General features: G+C 46.9%; 1 protein-coding gene across 1 annotated transcript; it reads left to right on the forward strand.

Annotated features, from left to right (window-relative positions):
- Positions 1–24,064: 24,064 nt before the first annotated feature.
- HILPDA (hypoxia inducible lipid droplet associated) lies at positions 24,065–26,155 on the forward strand. Its single transcript, XM_053722204.1, is given in 3 exon segments — positions 24,065–24,172; positions 25,276–25,499; positions 25,502–26,155. Coding segments are annotated over 2 exon segments (189 nt in total). The 5' UTR covers positions 24,065–24,172; positions 25,276–25,345; the 3' UTR covers positions 25,537–26,155.

Raw genomic sequence — 26,155 nt, forward strand, 5'->3', positions numbered from 1 at the left:
TTTTAATTCTTGAGTTTGTAATTACTCTATGTATTATTGTACAATGGCTAATAAAGAGAAATAAACTCTAGAAGTTTAAACTTTTAAACTTTTATTCACTTAAACTTTTTCAAAACAAATTGGTTTGGATGGCCCTACTGAAACCCAAGTCTGGGTCTGAGACAAGGGTGCCCCCTTCTGGTACTTTTCACTACCGCAATGACTCCATAAACTGGTTAGGCTGTTGGCCTCACGGAGCTGAGAAGGGGTCCTGGTGAACCCCACCTTCTGTTTCATTCTTCTCAGCTGTGGGTTTGCGGGTCTCTGCATGGTGCACAGACCGGCAGAGGGCAGTGGCCCTCAAGTGTTGTGGGGTTTTACTCTTTGGGATCACATCTTCTAGTTCCCAATAATGCCCCTCCATCAGTATAGCACCAGCCACACAGTCTAAAGAGCAGCTCATGAAAACCCTATGATTTAAGACTGAACACAGTTATTATTCTCACTTTAACGGAAGAATAGAGGTTAAAGAAACAGCAAGTGATTGCCCAAGACCACACAGCCCCTGAATGGGAAGAAAGTTCTCGAACCCAGGCCTTCACATACCTAGTTATGTATTTTCTCTGCCTGACAACATTACTTTTATTTTTAAAATAGCCTACTCACTGTGTACTAGGTCAATGAATCTCAGCCCTGGCCACACATGAAAATCTCTTGGGGTACCTTAAAAAAGTAATTCCTATGCCTGTGCCTCACCCCAGCCAATTACATCAGAATCTGTGGGTAGGGTTCCTAGCATCCATGAGTATTATTAACCTTTCCAGGTGATTCTAACGTAAAACATCAAGGGCCATCGCATAGGTGCTTTACAAACACTTCAGTTCAACCTTATCACAACCCCCTCAGCTACTACGTATTATTATCCATATGTTACAGGTGAGGAAAACAAAGCACAGAAAAGAAAAAGTAAATTGCCCAACTGATCCTGGATAGTCCCTAATGCCCTAAGGTTCTCCACATTCCCGAACGGGGGTTTTCAGGAGGGGGTAACACCTATGTCTGTCAACACCCATGTGAACTAATTAGCTCAAGGCAGTTCACCGTTTCTACAATAGGCGGCGCTAAATTCCTTTCAATGACCTATTTTGGCAAAACTGAAAATTTCTCCCGGTAGAAGGGTGTGGTGTTCAATCTGATTCTAAGGTTTGGGAAGTAACACAACACCCAACAGTCACAATATCCCATTAGTAACTGTGGTCGTTTGAGAATTAATCAAAATATTTTTTCTTTGAATTTATGTGTACTATTTTTTCAAATGGTTATGTTGTTAGGATATATATATATTTGCTAAGTGGTTTGGTCTTGACTAGTTAATAAAGGGAAATTTATGCCATTAAAAAAAAAAAAGGCACTGATGCACTAAGGTCTCCACCCTAATGCCAAGGCCACCCAGCAAACGTGCAGAGGGAGGATTTGAATGCGTTCAATCTGACCCCAGAGCCTGAAAACCTACCCTTCCTTCTTAATTGGCCTCAAGAAGTACTTCACTTCTCCGTCCTGTCCTAGATGCCAAACCATTGGGTTAGGAGCCAACCTGGAAAAGATGGAGCAGACATAAATTGGACATCACTATTAAGGCCACAAATCATTTCGATGTCCTTTGGCAAGCTACCTAACGTCCATGAGTCTCAGTTTCCTCATCTGCAAAATGGGGATGGTGAAATCTACGCTAGAGAGTCACAGGTTGAAACAATGTTAAAATCATGAGGTGCCTGGGTGGCTCAGTAGGCTGAGCGTTTAGCTCAGGTCATGATCTCACCGTGTGTGGGTTTAAGTGGGCTCACTACTGTCAGTGCAAAGCCCACTTCAGATCCCCTGCCCCTCCCCTGCTCGTGCACACTCTCAAAAATAAACATTAAAAAAAATTTTTAAAGTAAAAATCGTAAAGTATCCGGTATAGGACAGGGTACTCAATGTACTCGATAAATGGGTTTGTTTGTTTTTTTTTTTTTTTTACCTCTCTTCCCTCCTCACTTCCATGACTGAACTGAAGGCATAGGGATACACCATGTCCACAGAGGTATGAAGCACACATACACACACACACACACACACACACACACACACACACACACTCTACACCATCTGTTAATTCCCAATCCTCAACCTCAAGCACATTATTTATACATACATACATACATACATGTAATCACAGCATCTCAGCTGATGAAATCAACACACAAAAAAACCCTGACAGAACGATGAAGCAGATGAGTTTTTGAACTAACTCTCCTTTTCCCACATAACCTTCATGGATGGCCACTGCTATGTAGAGACCCTCTGCCAGCCCCACAGTATTGTGTAGACTCTAGAGATCCAAACCCTCTCCCTTTCCAGTTTCCAACCACATCACTGTACATAACCCCACTGGCCCAAGGGGATGCTCAGGACCCAAAAGTGTCCTCCACTTCGTCTCCACACACAAAAACACTCCCACCATTCGTTCTTAGCAGCATCTGTCGCAGATTGGATGACCACCTCTCCCAGGTGTTATTTGCAGGAGGAACCCTCTACACAAGAGGGTACCTGAGCTTTCAACTTTAGATATCGTTTCTCTGGGCTTAAAGTCTTTTATCAGGTAGACCTCTGTCTGTGAGAGGCAAATCTCATGTCTCACCTGGCCGGTGGTTCAACTTCGGGTCAGCTTCTAGGGAGGAAGTGGATGAAGAAACAGTGTGCTTAATACATTCATCTCATAAATATCTAGTGAGTATCTACTATGTGCTAGGCACAGGGGCATGGACATGAATAAGATGTAATCACCGACTTCAAGGCTTATGGTCTAATAAAGGGCACAGGCTGGGAAACAGGCGATTACAAATCGCATGTGACATATGCTAACACAGGAAGGAGGCATAGGCATATGGAGCACAGGAGAAGGGCACAGAATCCACACTCAGAGGGTCAGCAAAGACTTCCTGGAAGAAGGGACATGTAGACTGACACTTAAAGGTTGAGAAGGAGGCGTGCCTGGGTGGCTCAGTCAGTTGGGCGGCCACAGCTCAGGTTATGATCTCATGGCCTGTGAGTTCGAGCCCAGCATCGGGCTCTGTGCTGACAGCTCAGAACCTGGAGCCTGCTTCAGATTCTGTGTCTCCCTCTCTCTCTTCCCCTTCCCTGCCTGTTCTCTTTCTCTCTCTGTCTCTCAAAAATAATAAACACTAAAAAAAAAAATTTTTTTTAACGTTGAGAAGGAGTGAGGCACGCGGAGAAGGTCAGGAGCATTCCGGGAGAGAAAACAGCAGCACGGGTAAGGTCCAGGGATGGAAAAACAGAGTGGATGAGAACTAGGTGCACCTCACAATTGTGCAAAGGATTGGGACATGGTTACGACCACTTTTGAGTCTTTTTTGAGTCTAAAGCTTTGCCCAAAGTTTTCATTTAACAACTATTTACTGAGCTCCTACCACGAGTAAGGACTGTTTGCTGCGTGGGGTCCGTGTGTGTGAGGAAACCCACACACCACACCAGTGTGAGCCCCACATTAACCTTTCTTCTCTTGCTGTGCCCAGACACTCACTACCTTCTTTAAGACTCTCGTGATCACGGGCCAGTGTCCTACCTGGATGGCAGGCCTCATTTGAGTCTTGGTTCTCATATATCCTCGCTAAGGTCTTGCTTTGGATTCTAGCAGCCCTAATGAGAACTGTTCCAGAGTTAGGCAGGGCTTGTATTAACCCTTCAGCCTCCAGGAGCAGGGGCTCAGAAGTGAGGTGACAGCAAGGTGGCACTGCATCCATTCTGAGTTTGAGGGGCCTGGAGCCACCTCGCTGCTGCATCAGAAACTTAAGCATAGGGAAAGTGGCAAAGATGATATTTACTTTTTAGCTGAGGGTTAAGCACCAGAATTCTGGAGATAACTAAGGGAGAGGATTTGGCCTATTCTATTTAAACCATTGGAGCTCCCGGGGTTGTGCAAGACAGGGGGTTGGGATGGGTGGGTGCCAGGACAGTCAGTTCAACATGCTTGCTATCTAATGTCCACAGAGTGGCTTCTGGGCATGATGTCCCCAGGGCCGGTCCTGATGCCCATCCCCCATCCCCACCCTGGGACTCTGAGTTACCTAAAATACCAACCTCGCCACTTTTGTAAAACACCAACCTCACCATCTTTGAAAATCAATAAATTAAATTAAAAGGTTGTAAGTGAAATCAGTCAGGACAGAAGTCGCCCCTAAGGAGACACTGCTGCTGAGAAGCCATCAGCTTCCAGAGGGCTGCTCAGCTCTTGACCTACCTGCTTGTGACTGGGGCAGGACCTGCCCACTTCCGGGAAAGACTCAGTCACTCTGGCCCTGCCCGCTTAGCCCAGGTGTGCTGACTTCGTGAGTGCTGATGGAGGCTTAGCTCAACTGATACCTTTCACCTCCTTCCTGCCCACTCACTTCCCTGCCACAGCGACCTCCCTACAGAGTGAAGGCAGACACCTGTCACACTGATTCCTCTGGTTGGGGGAAGGGGACTAGACTCTGCCACGCTGCGGGGCTGGGGGGGGGGGTGGACGTTTACATCTGGCCCAGGCTTTGGGGGCTCCCCAGGGCTTCTCCTCGGGGTGGCTGTGTGGCCATCCTCAGGAAGGTAGAGCGGCTGCCTCACTGAGTTCGGGGACCACCGCCTTCTGGAGGCCCCTCCACACAGGACAGTCTAGGACAGCCACTGGCAGCACCCCCCCACCCCACCCCCCACCCCCCCACCCGCCACCCCGCCACCCCCCCTCCCCCCGCCCCAAGAAGAGGTGGCTCCCGAGGTGAAGGTGACTGGGAGTCCTCGGTATCTCAAAGCACCTCCAAGCCCGCCTGCTCAGCCTTCCCCCGGGGAGCAGGGATTCTGGCCCCCCAGGGTCTGCTGCCTCTCCCTGCCTGGACGTCAGTCTGTTCCAGGGGAGAGGTGAGCAGGGACTCCTTCCCGTTAAGAGCGGCCCAGGGCAGTTTCCGATTGAGTCAGCCTCCCGGGGAGAGCACCGCTCGGCCAGCTCAGAGCTGGGTGGCCGCAGGGACTTGCCCGCTCCCTTCCTCCCAGCACGCGGGGCAGCTGGGCAGCCCCCGCGGCAGGGCAGACCGGCAGACGCGCAGACAGACCGACAGACACTCGCGGTGAGTGAGTTAGAGCGAGCTCCAGCAGGGAGCAGAGCCGGGAGCAGAGGGCGGCGCGGGGGGTTCCTGGGCCCCTCGGGTCGTTGGACGCCAGTGCTGTCCAGCCAGAGAAAGCACTTGACCGCAGCAAGTCGGGGGTGGGGTGGGGCTTGCTTAGATTTCTCTTCCCTCCTGGGACAAACTTAGTACCATCCAGGACCTTGCATCAAAGACTGGTACTTTCCGCACCCAGGATTTCCCCCGGGGAAGTAACTTCTGCCGCTGGGAGGAAGGAACGGTCGCCCCACCGCCCCTTCCACTCTCAGGAAACACACATGAGGCGTACAAGAGAGGCGATGTGGAGAATTAGTTAAGAGCATGGATTCCAACTTGGGTGAATCCTGATCTTGTCATTAAAAAAAAAAAAAAATTATGTTTATTTTTGAGAGAGTGAAAGCAGGGGAGGGGCAGAGAGAGGGGGAGACACAGAATCTGAAGCAGGCTCCAGGCTCTGAGCTGTCAGCACAGAGCCCAATGCGGGGCTCGAACCCACAACTGTGGGATCATGACCTGAGTTGAAGACTGATGCTTAACCAACTGAGCCACCCAGGCACCACTAAAAAAATTTTTTTCATGTTTATTTATTTTTGAGGGAGGGGGAAGGAGCAGAGAGAGAGGGAGATTCAGAATCCGAAGCAGGCTCCAGGCTCTGAGCTGTCAGCACAGAGCCCCAAGTGGGGCACCGTGAGATCATGACCTGAGCTGAAGCCCAACGCTTAACAGACTGAGCCCCCTGGGTGCCCAGTGATCTTGTCATTTTTGAGCTGTGTTACCCTAGGTGAGTTCCTGTGGTTCCTCAGACACCAGCTTCTTCACATGTAAAGTGTGTAATAATTACTATTGCACCTGTTTCTGAGGATTGCTGAGAAGATTAAATGAGACAGAATTCAGATCGCTTAGCTCCCTGCCTGGCACAAAGTTTGAACCCAGCACATGGTTTTCAAGTGTGCCTTTCACAGGAAAACACCGTACCCCAAAAGGTGGTGATTTCACACAAAAAGGAAAATACGTTTGGGCAGACGGGTTTTGGATTACCACCCAAATCGTATGGAACAGATGACAGCTTGTTTCTCACCAAGCACTTCAGTTTCCTTCTGGATAAAGCAGTCCTAAAGAAAGGCGAGCTGGATGCAAAAAGTGCTTCCTAAAACCCTTCAAACATGACTTCATCAATTCTCCCATCTGTACCCACCTCCCCCCCACACCCACACACACAAGATTTCAGCCCAGCCCCCCAGAGCCGCAGGCCAGGAGGCAAACACGGATGTCTCCCTGTTGGCCTCACATAATCAATATCTATTATTTTTTATTTTTTTTTAATTATATGGGTTCTTCCCTTTCCCTTTGTCCTTGTTGCCCTTGTCCGAAGTAGAGTCAGTTTCTGGAGGCACCAGAAATCTCAGCTGAGTCTGAAACGGTGAATAAAAGTTCCCCAGAGAAAGACAGAACAGGTCAAGTATTGAGAAGAGCAGAGGCAAGGCTCAGCGGCTTCGCCAGACGTGTTCTATGGAACAGCATGAAGCTCTGTGCAGAGGAAGCGAGGTCCCAGCTGAGGCACTGTGGCCTAATGGCTTCGCACACCAACTCGTGGGCTGCCCTGTCTGGGTTGGAATTCCAGCTCCCACCTTCATCAGCAAATTACTTAATTTCTCTGTGCCTCAGTTCCTCATCCATAAAATAGGATTTGCTGTAATAATACCCAGCTCCGAAGGCTGTTGGGAGGGTTAAACAAATTGATATGTGGAAGAGAACTGAGAACAATGATTACATATAACAAGCGTTCCATGCATGTTAGATATTACCCTTTGCAATTCATATGTAAGCTTTGGAGTGGCCCGTTTTTTTTTTTTTTTTTCTTCATTCAAAACCCCAAGTACACCCTGTATTTTTATTTATTTATTTTTGATGTTTATTTATTTTTGAGAGAGAGAGAGTGAAGCAGAAAGTGAGTGGGGAAGGGGCAGAGAGAGAGGGAGACAGAATCCAAAGCAGGCTCCAGGCTCTGAGCTGTCGGCACAGAGCCCAACGATGGGAGGCCTCGAACACACAAACCTCAAGATCACAACCTGAGCTGAAGTCAGATGCTTGAGCTTAACTGGCTGAGCCACCCAGGCGCCCCCACCCTGTATTTTGATTAATCCGTAATGCAAACCACCCAAATGCACTTTATTTTTCTGTATTAATGTCTTCATCAACGTATTCTTCAACGTTGGCCTGGGGGTTGGGCAGATGAGTAGAGGAATTTACAGGGGCCCCTGGTTGGCTCGTTTGGTTAAGTGTCCACCTCCAGCTCAGGCCAGGATCTCACCGTGTGTGAGTTCGAGCCCTGCATTGGGCTCTCTGCCGTCAGCACAGAGCCCACTTTGGATCCTCTGTCTCCCTCTCTCTCTGTCCTCCTTCCACCGCTCCCATGCCTGCACACTCATTCTCTCTCTCTCTCAAAAACAAACATTAAAAAAAATCGAGGAGTTTATTGCAGAAAATCAAGGAGTTGTCTTGTGACACAATGAGCCAGTTATACAATCAACATTAGTCAGCAAGGATTTATTGAGCACTCACTAGGTGCCAGGTACTATGTTTCACACACCTTCCTCTAGAGCCCCAAATAGGAGAGTTAGGTGGAGAGGGATTGATTTAAGGGTCTCAGAAAGACCAGCCTTTGTCTCTAATATCTCTCTTCGTGACTACTTGAAATATTCAGGACTGATTTCACTTTTTCAAACCCCTCTTAAGGGTGATGCATTCTGGTTGGGTCACTGTTCTACGGTACTCAGTGAGGTCACACATCTAATATCTAACACCAGTAGGAACTCCACTGTCTGATTAACTCATCTTCTGGAGCATGTGGATCTCTAAAGGCTTCAGTGGGGCTGCGAAGACTAGAAATCGGGTGTTTATTTGTGCATTTTTCCCCCTTGGGAGTCCTATTACAGGCAATATAGGAGCTAGGTAATAGGACAGCCTTCCAAATACAAAACACCAAAAACATGACAAACATTCTTTTAAATGCATAGCAGAGCTTGAAGAAAAAAAAGAAAGGGAAATCTACAGAGTCAGAAGACAAATACACGAAGCAAAGCAAGCGGACCTGAAGCCAGCCTGGGCTGTCCTGTGGGTGTTGGCTCATCTCAATAACCAGAACCTGGCAAAGAGCTGGAGCCCTCAGGGCTGTGCTCTCAAGGAAGGGTGGGCCAGGAGAAATCTAACCATCAGCAAAGGGAGGGGTCAGAAATATGTCTCTGTGGTGCATTCCAGACCTGAAAAAAAATTTCCCATGAGAATTTGCTATCATGCCCTTCAGATGCATTTGAGACTACAATGGATACTATACCTGGTCTGGTAAAACACTAGAGGAAACATTAACAAAACTTCAGAATGATTGGTGGCTCTTTAAAGAATTTTGCACCTGGGTGGCTCAGTCAGTTAAGCATCTAAGTCTTGATTTTAGCTCAGGTCATCATCTCACAACTTGTGGGTTTTGAGCCCCACATCGGGCTCCATGCTGACAGGGCAGAGCCTGCTTGGAATTCTCTTTCTCTCTCTCTCTGCCCCTCCTCTGCTCACTCTCGGATCTCCCTTTCTCTCTCAAAATAAATGAATAAACATAAAAAAAAAAAAAGAACTCTGCACAAAGCTTCTCTGGAGGAGCTACCCCTCCCCCAGATTCCATAGGATTCCCTCAAAAACAAGTTTGGACAAGTAACGCTCAAATACAAAACAAAACAGAGGAAAAAAGCCTCCGTGAGCAAATATCAGCATAACTAGCAAACTGCTGTGTAAGACCCCTTCTATCTCCTGATAATGGAATTATTAGGTACAGCATTAAAAAAACTAAGACTTTTGGGGCGCCTGGGTGGCGCAGTCGGTTAAGCGTCCGACTTCAGCCAGGTCACGATCTCACGGTCCGTGAGTTCGAGCCCCGCGTCGGGCTCTGGGCTGATGGCTCAGAGCCTGGAGCCTGTTTCCGATTCTGTGTCTCCCTCTCTCTCTGCCCCTCTCCCGTTCATGCTCTGTCTCTCTCTGTCCCAAAAATAAATAAACGTTGAAAAAAAAAAAAAAAACTAAGACTTTTTAAAAATGTTGAAGGAAAACAAGAAGACACTGAAAACATGAGAAAAGCACTACATGCTATCAAAAAAGGCAAAAGAGTTTTGATAAACAAGTCAAATTAGTCATGGAGAAATGAAAGCCATATTAATCCAAATTTAGAACTATTTAGGCAAGTTAAACAGCAGATTAGATAGAATGGAAGACAAAATTAGTAAACTAACAATAAACCTAAGAAATTACACAGCATGCAGCAGAGATGGACAGAAAGAAGGAGAATATGAAGGAAAAACTAAGAGACACAATGACCAGAATGACTAACATCAGGACTGATATTCATGGAACTGGCATTCTGTAAGGGAAAATAGAATAAAAAGAGGACCTGTTCTAAGAAATAGTGGCTGATAATTGTCCGGAAGAAACGAATGACAAGAGTGCTCCCCTTCCATCATTAATGTAAGCTAGATGACAAAGGAATAATATTTTAAATGTCTAAGAGCAAATAACTAGCAAACTACAATTTATACTGAGCCAAACTAGCACTTAAAAGTGAGACCACCAGGGTGCCTGGGCAGCTCAGTCAGTTAAGCATCCGACTCTTGGTTTGGGCTCAGGTCATGATCTCAGGGTTCATGAGATCATGGGGCTCTGCACAGACAGCACAGAGCCTACTTGGGATCTCTCTCTCTCTGCCCTTTCCCATCCCACACATGCATAGGCACTCTCTTTCAAAATAAATAAACTTAAAAAAATAAAAGTGACAGGGTCGCCTGGGGGGCTCGGTCGGTTGAGCGTCAGACCGATTCAGTTCAGTTCATGATCTCACGGTCCGTCAGTTCGAGCCCCTGTGGAGCCCCATGCTCTGTGCTGACAGTTGGAACCTGGAGCTTCCTTCGGATTCTGTGTCTCCCTTTCTCTCTGCCCCTCCCTCACTCGTGCTCTCTCTCACTCAAAAAATAAACAAACATTAAAAATAAATCAATAAAAATAAAAGTGAGAGCACCCATGGAATGGGAGAAAATATTTGCAAATCATGTATCTGATAAGGGACTTGTATCCAAAACATGTAAGAGCTCTTGCAACTTAATAACAAAAAGATAGTCCAATTAAAAGATGGGTAAAGGAGGGGCGCCTGGGTGGCACAGTCAGTTGAGCGTCCGACTTCAGCCAGGTCACGATCTTGCGGTCCGGGAGTTCGAGCCCCACGTCAGGCTCTGGGCTGATGGCTCAGAGACTGGAGCCTGTTTCCAATTCTGTGTCTCCCTCTCTCTCTGCCCCTCCCCCGTTCATGCTCTGTCTCTCTCTGTCCCAAAAAGAAATAAACGTTGAAAAAAAAAAAAAAAAAAAGATGGGTAAAGGAGTGGAAGGACTTTTCTCCAAAGAAGATAAACAAATAACCAGTATACATGAGAAAAGATGCTCAACATCATTAGTCATTACAGCTTAGACTTTTTTTTTTCTTAATGGAGGTACAGTTCATACACGGTGAAATCCACCCGTTCAAAGTATACAGTTGCTGAGGCATATAGTAACTCCATGTGTAACTTCCTGAGGAATTAGCGCATGTTTTTCCAAAACAGCAACGTCATTATATCCCCTGCTGCAGTTCCTGAAGGTTCCAGTTTCTCCACATCCTTTTCAACACTTGTTACCCTCTGTTTTATTGTTTTATTTTGTTTTGTTATTGCCTCTGCAGCTGAAGGTCTGTGGGAGTGGCATTCAATCTTGCTTTCATTGTATTTGTATTGTAGGGTCTGTGATCTTTATGTAGGGTTTATAGAGTTGGAAAACAAAAGACTCTACTCTCTATACACCCTTCAGAATTAGGAAATCAGCCTTATCCACGCTAAAGAGCGTCCCAGGATTATTTCCAATACTGCAAAAATCCTGATATAACCCACATTAGGGTTCTTAGGCTAACTGAAATGTCAAGTGATTTAATTTTTTATTTTTATTTATTTTTTAATTTTTTTTAACGTTTATTTATTTTTGAGACAGAGAGAGACAGAGCATGAACAGGGGAGGGGCAGAGAGAGAGGGAGACACAGAATCTGAAACAGGCTCCAGGCTCTGAGCTGTCAGCACAGAGCCCGACACGGGGCTCGAACTCACGGACCGTGAGATCATGACCTGAGCCCAAGTCGGACCCTCAACCAACCGAGCCACCCAGGCGCCCCTCAAGTGATTTAATTTTAACTAGAATTATTTTAGCTGAGGAAGAAAAGAGAATGCACTTCCTTCAGTCTGTTTCACCGCCAAAAAGCACAAACCTGGCATATAGTAAATGTTGAAGTGAATGAATAAATCATTATTAGTTCTCACTTGTTAATCAGAATCTCTGATTGGCAAATCATTGGGGGAGACAGAATCGAAATGTGGATTAATGGATGAGGCTCAAGAGTTCTTAGTGTCAGAAGAATGGGAACTTTGCCTCTGGAAAATCCAGAAGTGTGACCTGTCCCCAGAGTTACTCCTTGGTTAAGACTGATGGGACCACTCTCCTTCTAAGGCCTTTGCCTTCCCCTGGACCTCTGCTCCCAGCTCACTCCTGATCTGGCCCCAGATACGCCCATCCCCTAGATGCCTAGTGTCCCACAGCACAATCCATCTCCCCCCGCCCCCGCTGCCTTGCTCCTTTCCCCACCCCCACTGGTGTCCTAAAATGAGTTAATCTGACATTCCTGCAGATGTTAAATGATGTCAGTTTGTGTTAGAAATCTGTATGATTTCCCTAGGGCAGCCGTAACAAAGCACACTAAAACAACAGTGTGTATTCTCTCACAGCTCTTGAGACCAGAAGTCCAAAGGTGGTGGCAGGGCCATGCTCCCTCTGAAGGTTCTGGGGTAGAATCCTTCCTTGCTGTTTCCAGCTTCTGGGAACCCAAGCACTCCTTGACTTGTGGCAGCATATCTTCAATCTGCCCCTGTCTTCACACGGCCATCTTCCCTCTGTCTGTGTCCAAATTTTCCACTTCGTTAGAAGGACACCAGTCATTTTCCAAACATGTATCATGCTATTTGGTAGAACAAGAAATAAGTTCATTTTTTGCCCTCAGAGGACTTCCAGTCTGAGATTTTCCTTGATGTAAAGTGACTTTCTCCGGGCACCTCAGTCAGTTGAGTTTTGGACTCTTGATTTTGGCTCAGGTCATGATCCCAGCGTCATGGGATCGAACACTGCATTGGGCCACACTCAGCATGGAGACTGCTTAAGACTCTCTTAATGGTGAATTATTATATTAACCATATATTGTGCATTTTAAGTTAGAGTTTACTTTTTTATTACTTATGTAAGTGAGTTATATATAAATTTAAGTGATAAGGCCCAGAGCCTTATCAGCCAAAAGTATGAATATACTATTAAGCTTCTAGACCTGTAAGTTGAATAATCAGAGGATAAGAGGGAGGAAGTGTCCTAAAGGCAAGTAGTGTAGGCTCTAAAACGCCCTGCCCGGTGCTTATTCATAGTGACGCTTAGTAAATCATTGTTGAATAAATGAGTGCAAAAGAGAGGAAAACAATCATAAACAAAATTAAAAGCAAGTAGGGAAATATTTTTTCATAAATGCAACAGGAAAGGGCTCAACTTCTTAATACGTCCAGAACTTGGAAAGTCGATAAGGAAAACAAGAAATTTTTAACACAAAAATGGCAATGCCAGATAAACGCCTCTCCTGGAACTTAGCGTGTTAATTTTGTAAGAGAATATAGGGGGCCACATGAGGATAAGTGGACCTCGGGTATGTAAGAAGGGGGACTCAATCAGAAAATGCAAGGAGGCTAGCAGCAGATCTGGGTTGGACCTTTTTCAGATGAGCAAGAGGGCAGGAGGGGAATCACTCTGTGTTCGGACAGGATGATCTGATGTCCCAGGTTGGGGATAGCGGCCAGGAAAAGCAGAGGGATACACTGATGAGCTTCCTGCTTTGGGAGCAGGAATGTGACTTTCCTGGGAAGGACTTAGAGGGTGAGCCCATCCTTTGGGGAGGAAATCCAGCTCTGGCAGTGGACATCACCCCCGGGGGAGAAGGGTAACATCCTCCCTGGAGCTTGAGCCAGCTCTGTCTTGCCCTGACAGGTCCGGGGAGCCCAGGCTTGGGAATAGGGTTTGTTGAAATCTGGGCTCTGCTGAGAGCGGCAGCTTCTCATTTTTGTCTGGCATGGGAAAATGTCCTTTCCTTGGTCAACCAGGTAATGAGACTTGGGAAGTCAGTAATGCAAGATTGGTTACTGAGCTTGTTTCCAGGCCATTGTCTGGCCTCCAGACTGCGGAATAACTTTGACTTTATGCCCTTCCCACTAGGGGCCCCATGAATGATGTCTCATCCTCAGGAGATAGTTTCACAATGCGTCCCCTCTGTGGGAAGGGGCTGTTCAGGTGTGCTGGCCTCTGGGAGCATGGAGGGGAAGGATTCCCCTCCTTTCCTGGCTTGGAAGAAGTAAGGGAGCTGTAGGCAGCCCGTGTCCACTATTTACTGGGTGACTCATAATCCAACCAAAGAGCTTGAACTTCCTGCAGTGACTGAGCCCAGCACACAGTTTCAGGTACACAAAAACAGCAACAGTCACATGCCCGTTGACCAAGTGACCTGTACCAGGAGGCTTTGAAAGTCACCTGCCCAGGCACTCTGGGGCAGTAGGAATCACATCGACAATGAGAACATCAACAGGCTGAGAGCCACTCACAGTGTCAAGGTTCCTAAGTGTGCCCACACCTGCCCCGATGTACACACTCAGAGCCCCCTGGGCTCTACATGTCCCATTATATACCTGCTCCTTCTTCTGGGTGGCTCTCATTTTGCATGAGTCCCTAAGCCGGTGGTTTTCTTCACTGTGGAAGGAGATTTTCCACATCTACCTCTTTTTCTTTTCCCTTGATTCCTCCCTCTCCTGCAGAGACGGAAGAGGCAGGGGACAACTATGAGTTTATTCCAGAAGCCGGAGGACAAGAAGCTGCCAGGATGCCATGAAAGCCCTGAGTTATAGAATCTAATCCACTAGAAGGAGCTTTAGAGCATTACGTAGCTCAGTCCCTGTGTTTTAACAGAGGACCCTGAGGCTGCACCGAGGAAGGGATGTGCCCCTTTGCTTCAGGCTGGGCAGTGGCCAAGCCTGAGTTTGGTGATGTGGGTGACATGGGCAGGGAGGGTACAAGTTCAGTCTAGCTAAAGGGTTTAGTGACGTCAGGGGGCTCACTGATATTTACTGCTTGTGTGTGATAAGAGATTGATCAACAGATCACCACTAAGCATCTGGTCTGTCCAAGGCACAGATTAAAAAGACGCTATATTTTTAATTTTTAAAGTAATCCTTCCTCTCAAAGTGATGACAACCTAACAGTAGAGATAAATAAATCAGTAAAACATTTGTTCTAGGGGAACAGGAGGTTTTCTAGACAGAACACCTTTATCGATTGAAAGACAAAACGTTGAATGCTATGATATCAGGAAGTGATACTTGAGTATGCAGAAGAACCAGAGGTAGAGGGACTGGAGAGGTTCCCAAGGCCAAGTGAGAGAGCTGGGAGCCTGGCATACTGAGTGAATTTAGCTGCCTTTCAGGATCCATCGGGGTGTTGGGGGAAGTATGCGGGGGTGGGGTGGATTGGGAGGTTGGGGTTGGGGGCTGGGTAGGGCTCAGGCGGGCTGGACCATCCTATCACCATTGAAGGGAAGGGAGGGGGAGAATTCTGGCTGGATAGTCTTTGCCGGCAGCAGCTTCTGCCCTTCTTGGCTGGGATAAGAGGCAGCAGGGCGGCCCCCCTGCCCTCCACTAGCCAACTTGAAACAGAGCCCCGCAGTCAGTCAGTTGGCAGCAGAAATGTCTGGGCATCTGTGTCTGGGGGAAAGGTGCCAGCCTGACAGGAAGAGAGAATGTGCCCATGTGGGCACATATGTGTAAACACAGGGCATGTGCGTGTGTAGCCACATGCAGAAGAGACGGCGGTAGGTGTTGTAATTATGAATGAAAACGGCACAGACATCGGGACGACCCCATGCCTCCCGAGCCCCCCACCCCGACGTCCATCCCCCTAGTGCAACAGCAAAACACCTGCCTCCTTCTGAAACTCCTGCAGCCACTTGCCAAGCAGCACAAAGCCCACTCTGCTCCGTGCCTGGCTCGGTCACAGCTGACCTGGGCTCCCTGCTCTCCACCCACTGTGGTCACCAAGACAAGGACCAGGAGGAAGGAAGACTTCCTCTAGGTCTTAACATTTAATAACGTTATGATTCCATGAAGGAAAGAGGGAGCAAAATATCAATACACAGATTTACTCTAATTGTTGGGTGGACATAACTTAGTTGACAGCCCAGAAACAGAAAGCTGTTTAAAATACATGTTTTGAGCGAGTTTCCCTTCTGATTATTATTACCTACAGAAATCAAAGGACTAGGCAGTCCTCGGCCTTTGTGGAGATGAGGAAATAGTGCTTCTTCACCCTATATTTTCCTCGGCTTTTTCACGCACGTGCTTTCCCAAAGTTCATCGAAGTTTTCTTCTTTTTACTTATTTTTTTAACTTCAAAAAAATATGTATTTATTTTGAGGGTGGGGGGAAAGGCAGAGAGATAGGGAGAGAGAGAATTCCATGCAGGCTCCTCACTGTCAGCACCAAGCCCCATGTGGGGCTCAAACTCATGAGCCGTGAGATCACGACCTGAGCCAAAATTAAGAGTCAGAGGCTTACCCGACTGAGCTACCCAGGCATTCTTCTTTTTCTTCTTACCATATATGCTTAGAATAGAAAATTGGAAACTACAGGAAACTATAAATCTACCATTTACCCATTTTAAGAAACTTGCACGATTCCTACACATGCCTACGTAAGCTGGATGCCTCCAGCACATTAAAATACACCCATAGCCCACATTTCAAGTTATCAGGTTGAACTGAAATTGTCCAGTTGACATGATGTCATATTTGGAGAACCTTTGATTAAGTGTTTATTCATTTTAATTTTGCCTTTTAAAAAATCTTGAAGGGGCGCCTGGGTGGCTCAGTCGGTTGGGCATCCAACTTCGGCTCAGGTCATGATCTCCCAGTTGGTGGGTTCGAGCCCCGCGTCAGGCTCTGTGCTGACAGCTCAGAGCCTGAAGCCTCGTTCACATTCTGTGTCTTCTCCTCTTTCTGCCCCTCCCATGCTCATGCTCTGTCTCGCTCTCTCAATAATAAAAAATAAACGTAAAATATATATATATATATTAAAAATAAATAAATAAAATAAAAAATCTTGAAGCAATTTCTTCTCTTTTCCATATCTCAAATATTTTTAAGAGTCCTTGAAAAGTCTATAGGTCGCTGGCACTGAGCTTATTGTGATTAATGAATTAAAGGGCCCGCCTAATGAAAAATAATGTCAATGTTAATATTTCAGAATGCACCCTGTCAGTCTCTCCCATGTATATATACATATATAATATGTACATATTTATGTGTGTGTATATATGTATAGTTAAAGTATATGGTCCATATAGTTTTGAAAACTATTCTTTTCTACTCTGCATGGTTCATCGAGCAATTCCCAAATGGGGCTTGTGGACAGAGGTCTACAGTGTCTTCCAGACCCACTCCCACCCATGCCGCAGCTTCTGGAACCACACACCCCTGAGGCAGAAACGCTGAGAAGACAGTTCATTTGCCTCCTCCCTGCATTTCACAGGGAAAGTAACTTGTCCCAGGTCAGTGAGTAGTTAGCATCAGAACCACACTCAGAATTGAGGCCCCTGGCCCAGGTAGGGGGCGAAGAAGCCTCTGTTTGCCTTGGGTGCTCTTTGCCCATCTTTGGGGACTGGCTCTACCTTCCATGGCTCCACCTTCCTCTGGTGCCCTGCGCTGCCCTAGCCCGCCCAAACACCCCACCTCCACAGCTGCCACTGCTCTTGACCCAATTTCCCCATCCAAACTCCCTTGGCTGTCTTCCCCTCGTTGCATATCTGCTGTTGTCACAATGTTGCACAAGCAATTAATTTTACAAAATGTGAGTTTAAATTTTTAACGTTTTTTCTCCAGTTGTAAAAGTAACTCATGTGCACGCGAGAATAGTCTGGGGGATATCTCGTAGTTGTATCACCCGGTAATGCTCATTATTAAAATGTTGTACAACAAATACAAATAAATGAAACCAATCAGTGAGCAGCTGTTCCTTATTCACTCAACAAATATTTGCTGAGCACCTACTACATGCCAGGCAGCGCTCTGGGTTTAGCATAGTAATTGACAAAACAGTCCAAATCCTTGTCCTCAGGGAGCTACCTGCTAGTGAGGACAGATAGTTGATCCGTACATAAATATAAAACACGTTTGATGGTATTAAGTACTATGAAGAAAAAAATAAGCAGAACATTCCCAGCTTAAATGTTTACCATTTTTAAAAAAGTGGTATTATCGAAAACGGTTTTGTTCTTGTTTTTCTTAACCTTTAAAAGTTTTTTTTTTTTTGAATTGACTTTGGACTTAAAAGTTGCAAAGCAGTAGAAACACTTTCCATGCACTTCCCCAGCCTTCATATCTTGGCTGTTCCCGTTGTGATGGTCCAGCCAGCGGGTTCACACAGATGCAGCTGTATCCACTAACCCTGACGGGTTTCTTCGAGGTTTCATCCGTGGTTCTGCTGCCGTCTGTCCTGGGCGAGGACCTCTCCGATCTCACATGCTGCACTCTGTGGCCGTGTGTCCTACCTTCTTCTGGTCTGGAAAGGTAGTTTTGAGTAGTCATAATTTGTTCGGTTTTATTTCGTTTTCCCAGTGTTTATTCACTCTTTCTTCTTGAATCTCACGATTTTTTCCCCTAGGTTCAGTTTTCTTTTCAGGTACATGCTTGCAAGTTTCCTTAGTAAGGGTCTAGGGTGGTTCATTCTGTTTTTTGTTTGTCATTTGAAGATGTCTTCAATTTGCCTTCCTTTTTAAAGAATAACAGCTGTATGAAGATCCAATTCACATGCCCAAATTCACCCCGTTAAAGTGTGAAATTCAGTGGTGTAGAGTGTATTTACAGAGTTGTGCAACCAGCTCCACTGTCTAATTTTAGAACAGTTTCATCATCCCAAGAAGAAACCCTGTACCCATTAGCTGTCATTCTTTATTCCCTTCTCCCTCCAGCCCCTGGCAACCACTAACCTACTTTCTGTCTTTATAGATTTCCCTATTCTGGACATTTCATGTCAATGGAATCGTACAATACGTGTCCTTTTGTGTCCGGCTTCTTTCACTCAGCATAATGTTTTCAAGGCTCACCCATATTGTAAGCATGTATTAGAACTTCATTTTTTATGGCTAAATAATATTCTATTGTCTCACATTTTGTTGACCTGTTCATCAGCTGATGTACAGTTGGGTTGTTTCCACCTATTTGGCTATTAGGTATAATGCTGCTATGAACATTTGCATATAAGTTCATGGTAACTCTATGTTTAACTTTTTCAGGAACTGCCAAACTGTTTTCCACAACAGCTGACCACTTTACATTCCCAAAAGCAATGTATAAGCGTTCCATATCCTCACCCACGCTTATTTTATTTTCTTTAAAAATGGATATATAGGGGGGCGCCTGGCTGGCTCAGTCGGTTAAGCATCCGACTTCGGCTCAGGTCATGATCTCACGGCTTGTGAGTTCGAGCCCCGCGTCGGGCTCTGTGCTGACCGCTCAGAGCCTAGAGCCTGTTTCGGATTCTGTGTCTCCCTCTCTCTGACCCTCCCCTGTTCATGCTCTGTCTCTCTCTGTCTCAAAAGTAAGTACACGTTAAAAAAATAATAATAATAATTTTTTAAAAATGGATATATAGGGGCACCTGGCTGGCTCAGTTGGTTAAGCGCCCAACTTCGGCTCAGGTCATGATCTCACGGTTTGTGAGTTCAAGCCCCACATCGGGCTCTCTGCTGTCAGCACGGACCCTGCTTTGGATCCTCTATCTCCCTCTCCCTCTGCCCCTCCCTTGTGCGCTCTCTCTCAAAACTAAATAAACGTTTTATATATATATATATATATATATATATATATATATATATAGCTATATATATATATATATATATATATATAGCTATATATATATAGCTATAGCCATCCTAGTGGGTAGGAGGTGGTATCTCATTTTGTACATCCTGTCTTGCGGGTCTGTTTTAACACAAACTGTAGCATACGACAGACACACTACACACTTGGCTTCTTCCACTTAATGTATTGTGGCGATCACATCCGTATGTACAAAACTGCTTATTCTTTTTGCTGACTTTACGGTGACCCCCTGTATGAAAGTGCAATCCCGGTCATTTACTTAACCAGGTTCTCCTGATAGGCTGCTGTGCTTCTTCCCAATCTTCTGTATCGTAAACAGTGCTGCAACGATTGCCTCTGAATACGCCATTCTCCACGTGCAGGACTTTGCCTGCAATGACAAGTGAAGGTCTAGGTTAAGGGGCGTACACATTCTTTCGTTTTTACAGCCATTACCGAACTGATTTCCATACGGGGTACCCATTTGTACTCACCAGCAATGCAAGACATGTTCTTTAACCGGACCCAGGATCATAAGATAAAATTTGTGAGGATAGTGTATTCGTCACACAGTACTCCCACGTGGGCTGACTATGACTCCATAGGGGGTGTGAGATAAAGATAGGGTTCATAAGGAGCTTTTCTTTTCCTTTTTTTAAAAATATAATTTATTGTCAAATTGGCTTCCATACAACACCCAGTGCTCACCCCAACAAGTGCCCCCTCAATGCCCATGACCCACTTTCCCCTCTCCCCCACTCCCCATCAACCCTCAGTTTGTTCTCTGTATTTAAGAGCCTCTTATGCTTTGCCTCCCTCCCTCTCTGTTTGTAACTTTTTCCCCCTTTCCCCTCCCCCATGGTCTTCTGTTAGGTTTCTCAAGATCCACATGTAAGTGAAAACATATGGTATCTTTCTCTGACTGACTTATTTCACTTAGCGTAATACCCTCCAGTTCCATCCATGTTGCTGCAAATGGCAAGATTTCATTCTTTCTCATTGCCAAGTAGTATTATTCCATTATATATATAAACCACATCTTCTTTATCCATTCACCAGTTGATGGACATTTAGGCTCTTTCCATAATTTGGCTATTGTTGAGAGTGCTGCTATAAACATTGGGGTACATGTGCCCTATGCATCAGCACTCATGTATCCTTTGGGTAAATTCCTAGCAGTGCTATTGCTGGGTCATAGGGCAGCTCTGTTTTTAATTTTCTGAGGAACCTCCACATAAGGAGCTTTTCCTGATAAGCAGTCCCCAGTGAGGAGGTAGAACGCAAAGAGAGTTTGTCTTGGGACCCTACCTACTCTCCTTTGGTGGAACAGTGGGACCTTACTAACGATGCTGGGTAAGATAGTCATCTTTTCCTATATTTCTCCAATCAAAAATGCTTACTTTGTTCCCAGTTTTCCATTTACTCATGGTGAATGTTACAATTCCAGATCCCCAAACAAGGCATCTCCACCCTAGTTATGTTCTTACATCATATTTGCCTACCACCCAGTTCTCTCTCTTCCTCTATTTCTGGGCTCCCAAGAACCGCGGTACATTCACGATAGTGTGCTTTGAGAGCTAATTAGATGAATAACCACCATTTATTTTGCCCTTAGTCTATGCTTAGTATTTTACACCCATTCTTTAGTTTAATCTTCGTAACAGTCTTATTAGGTTAGAACTATTATTGCTTCCATTATATACATGAAGAAACTGAGGCCAGCAGAGCCCGGGGGCAACAACTAACAAATTGTGGACCAGGATTCACGCTCCAGTGTGACTAATTTCTAACCAATACTCCTACAGTACCTGGGGCTGGTAGTTAGATATTTTAGGTCTTATCTATCCAACTAGATGACAGCCTGCTTAGGATAAGAATTTGCCTCTAGGGGCTGGCTCAGTCAGTGGAGCAAGTGACTCTTGACCCCAGGGTTGTAAATTTGAGCCCCATGTTGGGCACAGAGATTACTTTTTAAAAAAGAATTTGCTGCAGGATCCCTGGGTGGCTCCGTCGGTTAAGCATCTGATGCCTGATTTGGGCTCAGGTCATGATCCCACTGTTCATGGAATCCAACCTCAAGTCTGGCTCATGCTGAGCATGGAGACTGCTTGAGATTCTCTCTCCCCCTCTCTCTGCCCCTCCCCTGCTCATTCTCTCTCTCTCTCTCTGTCCCTACCCCCCCTCTCAAAATAAATAAACATTTAAAATAAACATGTTTCTTTAAAAAGAAAAAAGAACCTGCTTCTAAATGGCTTAATAAAACAATAGCCACTACTTACTGAGCACCTCCTATTTATTTATTTATATATGATTTTCCCTAATTTACAGATTAGGAAACCAAGGCTCAAATAGATTGATTAATTTGGCCAGTGTTGGAGCCAGGACAAGAATCCTGACTTAGACATCCCAGTACCTACCCAAAGATGACAGCCAATAATATTTGTAGCTGATAGTTGGGAAGCAAAGGGTTTTCTATATTCACTCAAACCCTGGTTATCTTCAGCTGGCATGACATTCAAGCAATGACAGTGAATATGGGGGAGAGGGAATTGTCCGAGAGGTGCCCATCTCTTCCTTCCAGCTGTGTGAAAATAAAGATTTAAGGCTCACAATATGCAGACCCCAAAGGGTTATTGTGGAACTTCGGGGTTTGAGCACCAAACGTAGGCTACTATGAACAAAGTCCCTCTTTGGGACTTTTGTGGTCAATGATACAGATGATGTTAACACTCATGGAATGTTTTCTAATTTTTTTGTAAGTTTATTTATTTATTTATTTTGAGAGAAAGAGAGGGAGTGTGAGCAGGGGAGGGGCAGAGAGAGCGAGGGAGACATAGAATCCCAAGCAGGTTCTACACTGTCAGCATGGAACCCCCCCCCTCCCATGTGGGGCTCCAACTCACAAACTGCGAGGTCATGAGCTGAGCTGAAACCAAGAGTCCAGCACTTAAGGGACTGAGCCACCCAGGTGCCCCCCATGGAATGCTTTCTATGTGCCGGGCACCATTCTTTGTGCTATATACAAGGATGAATTCATTGACTTTCCAGCTAAGGGCTATTATCATTCCACCTAACATGTGAGGAAACTGAAGCACAACAAGATTAAAGGATTTGCCCAAAGCCCCCAACTAGCAAGTGATGGCTTTTGGGACATCTGGCAGTGTGATTTTGGCGCTCTAGCGTCTCCTAACAACAGAGCAAGAGTCACCGGGTCCAGCACAAAAGCAGACAAAACTCTAAGGAAAGACCAAAAATTCTTGCCGGCTAAACAGAAAATTTAGTTTCTAAGTGCCTGCCTGCCAGCACGTCTTCATCCCCAACTTTCTCCTTTCTCCACCCACTCCTCCTGGAAAACAGAAGACTGTGAACCCAGAAAGTAGGGGAAAGGTCGCAGCTGGGATTTGGCTCCTCCCTTCCTGCTTTTTCACTAAAGGGCAGAGCACGGCAGGGCTCCCGGGTTCTCCCCCAACCAGCCTCGGCACATGATCCTGGCACGTGGAACCACCAGTCCTACAGCTCCGTGGACCAGCCTAGACTCACCTGCCCCAGCGCTTTGGCCCACTGACCTCCTCCTCCTCCCCAGGAGGAAAGCAAGGAAACCACTGGCAGCCTTCTTGCCTGAAGGTTCCTTCCCAGGTGCCCGCTGACTCCTGGTGTCTTCCCAGGACTCTCTATTTTCCGAGATCCGCCTTTGGGTGCTCTCACAGTAGAACGGTTACATTTCTCTGGTTTTGCGGGGGTGGCGGGGTGGGGGTAGCGGTGGGATTAGCAAAGCTTCGCAGCCCCCAAATCTGAGACTGAACTGTCACCTCCTAGCTCTTTGGTTCAATCTGAAAGTATCTTTAAAAATCATCTTGTAGGGGCGCCTGGGTGGCTCAGTCGGTTAAGCGTCCTACTTGGGGTCAGGTCATGATCTCACAGTTCATGATCTCACAGTTCCTGGGTTCAAGCCCCGCTTCGGGCTCTGTGCTGACAGCTCGGAGCCTAGAGCCTGCTTCGGATCGTGTGGCTCCTCCTCTCTCTGCCCCTCCCATGTTCATGCTCTCTGAATAATAAGTAAACGTTAAAAAAATAATAAAATAAAATCATCTTGTGTCCACATTTTAAAGGTGAGAAAACTGAGGCCCAGTGAGTACAAAGTGACGTCTTTGTGACGTCAGAACAGGCACCAGGGCCAGCTGAGTGTTTCACATTTTCTAACACATGACAAACTTTCGTAGAAAGCAGAACTTAATACGATGCGAAAACGCCTCACCATTCCAATGATATCAGTGGTAAATTAAACCTCAGGCCTTGGACTGGAGAGTGGGGGTGGTGCCCGGAATGCTGACACTTCTAGAAAGTGAAAGTCAGCTCTTCAGTCCCTGGAATTTAAACACTGGGGGCAGGGAGTGGGGGTCTGATGCCTTCTGACAATCTGTGCTTTGTTGGAATGTCTGGTGAAGAAGCCCTCCTCCGCAGACCGGTCTTCATCTGACCTGAGGGTCCCTTGGATTGGGGCACCTCAGGTGTGTCTTCCAATCCACTTAGTACGGGGGTAAATGTGCTGATTCCTTCCAAAGTTTCCTGCAGCAGGAAAAAGCAGTCCGAGTTACCACACACGCTGACCTTACTGCCGATCTCAGTGACTCAGAACCCCAAGTTGCGTTCTTTCCCAAACAGGTCGGACTGAGAGCCCTGCTCCGAGACCCCGACCTCGGACCGCCCCGCTTGGGGGCGGGGCCGCGGACGTGCGTCCGGGCGAGTGCGTGCGGCCCCAGTGCGCATGCGCGGGCTCCGGGGCTGGGACGTGGCTATAAGTGGGCGGTGTGGGCGGCCTCCCCGTGTTGCCTGCGGAGGGCTGCGCTTTTGTGCTCGGAGAATCTTCTTGGTTGCGATTCAGCTCTGTCCCGGGGCTGACTTTCTCGACTCCTGCACGACCCGCTGTTACCGCGAGTGGACGGCTCCTGGCCCTTCCTCCTGGAGGTGAGCGACCCTGTGGGCTTCCCCGCCTTCCCGCCCCTATTCCCGGGCTGCGTGCCCCTCGGGCCGCCTCGGGTTCCTGGCCTGGGGCCGCGCTGCCTGGAGCGGGTGCTCCTTGCTCCGCCTCCACTCGGGTCCGGGAGTCAGCCGCTCCAGCTGTTTTCAGGGATGACCCTGTGTTACATGACGCCCTCCCCATGCTCGCTAGTGCTGGATTAGGTGTCCCAGTCCTGCCCTCCCGAAGAACCCTTCTTGTCACAGCACTTGGCGCGGTGGGTGGGTGGTAACTGCCTCTCTTGCTTAGATTGTCCGCCGGATGAGGACAGGGTTCGTGTCTGCCGGACCCCGTGTGGCCGTAGTACCTTGCAGAGCGCCTAACACACTGTACTATTCAGGGCGTAGTTGTTAAGTGAACTAGATAGATTTGACTGTCTTAGAATTATTTTTACTTATCAAAAAATTTATGATTAACAGGAACCTGACTGAGATGTGAGGGAGACCTCTAGACAGGTTGCTTTCTCAAGGGCATGTTCTTACAACTCCTCCCTCAGAAACAGACTCGGTTCTGGAAGATTTTTGGCCCCTCTGTGCCCTGAGCTGTGGCACAGGGATTGTGCATTGCACCAGGCGGGAGGAGTAAAAAGGTTTTGCTTCAGAAGAAGTGAAAGTTTTGTTTTTGTTTTTTTTTTAAAGTTTATTTAAACTTTCAAGAGAGAGGGCACCCATACATGTGGGGGAGGGGCAGAGAGGGAGAGAATCCCAAGCAGGGTCTGTGCTGTCGGAGCCCGATACTGGGCTGGAACCCACAAACCGTGGGATCATGACCTGAGCCTAAATCAAGGGTGGGGGGGAAGCTTACCCCTGAGCCACCCAGGTGCCCTAGAAGATGTAAAAGTTTTGAGGAGTGCTTTTGAGTTAGCCCCAGAAGTAAGTCTAGCTCTGGGGCCATGGAGTTTATAGAGTAAATATGCTGGGAGATTCTGTTGCGGAAGAACATGCGCTGGTCCCTATCTCCCTGTCTTAGCTCCCTAGGAAGACAGTAGTCAGGGCCAGATGCATGCATATCCCAGAAGGCTTACAGGTTAACCACACCTCTCTTTCCTCAGCATCCAGAGGCCTTCCAGAAGTGGAAGAAAGCTTTACTGCTCTGCAGAGGAGTGTGGGGTCCTTTCAGCCATGAAGCCTCTGTTGAACCTCTATCTCTTAGGTGTGGTGTTGACGCTGCTCTCCATTTTCGTTAGACTGATGGAGTCCCTGGGAGGCTTACTGGAGAGCCCGTTACCTGGGAGCTCCTGGACCACCAGAAGTCAACCAGCCAGCACAGAGCCCCCTAGGGCCTTCCAGACCATCCATCCAGAGGGGTGTGATAAGACCTCACTCCACCGGCTATAACCTTGGAACACCAGGCAGGGTCCGGGCAGGAACTGCGCAGGCAGGCTCCGAACATCAGTATTATCAGAACTGTTACCAGGCCCTTGAAGGGCCTCTCCGTCTGGATGCTCCTGTCCTGGAAAAAGAGCCTGTCCGATGTGAACGGGTTGCCTATGACTGTGATGGAATGATGTCACTCTTCCCGGGGTCTGCTGTACCCTCTGGTGTCCTTGACAACAGTTCTCTGACATCTCTTAGCTAGGGGCTTGTGCTTCATGTTCAGCCGTTGGGAGATGGTGTCGTTTTCGTCCCTGCTTCCTCAACATCTGCCAAGAGTTCCTTCGGACTTGCGCGTCTTATGGTCAGTCTGTATGGTGTTCAGCCTCTCTTCGGTGAGAGCTTGTCTGTGTGGGAGTGATGTATGGGTTGGTGTATGGGAGGGGGAATGATGAAATAGTGTCCAATTCTTATTGTTTCACATGTTAAATGCCCTCTCTCCAACATACAGCGAACTTGTGAATATCAGTCTGAAGGGGACACTGGGATGACAAAGCCTGCTCAGGACATGGCATTATGGCCACCATGTGGCTTAAATGGATTTCTAATGAAATAAAA

Source organism: Lynx rufus, unplaced genomic scaffold (genome assembly GCF_022079265.1).
Source record: "Lynx rufus isolate CCGP_SWC_20201006 ecotype Redwood Valley unplaced genomic scaffold, mLynRuf1.p SCAF_4, whole genome shotgun sequence".
Taxonomy (NCBI): Eukaryota; Metazoa; Chordata; class Mammalia; order Carnivora; family Felidae; genus Lynx; species Lynx rufus.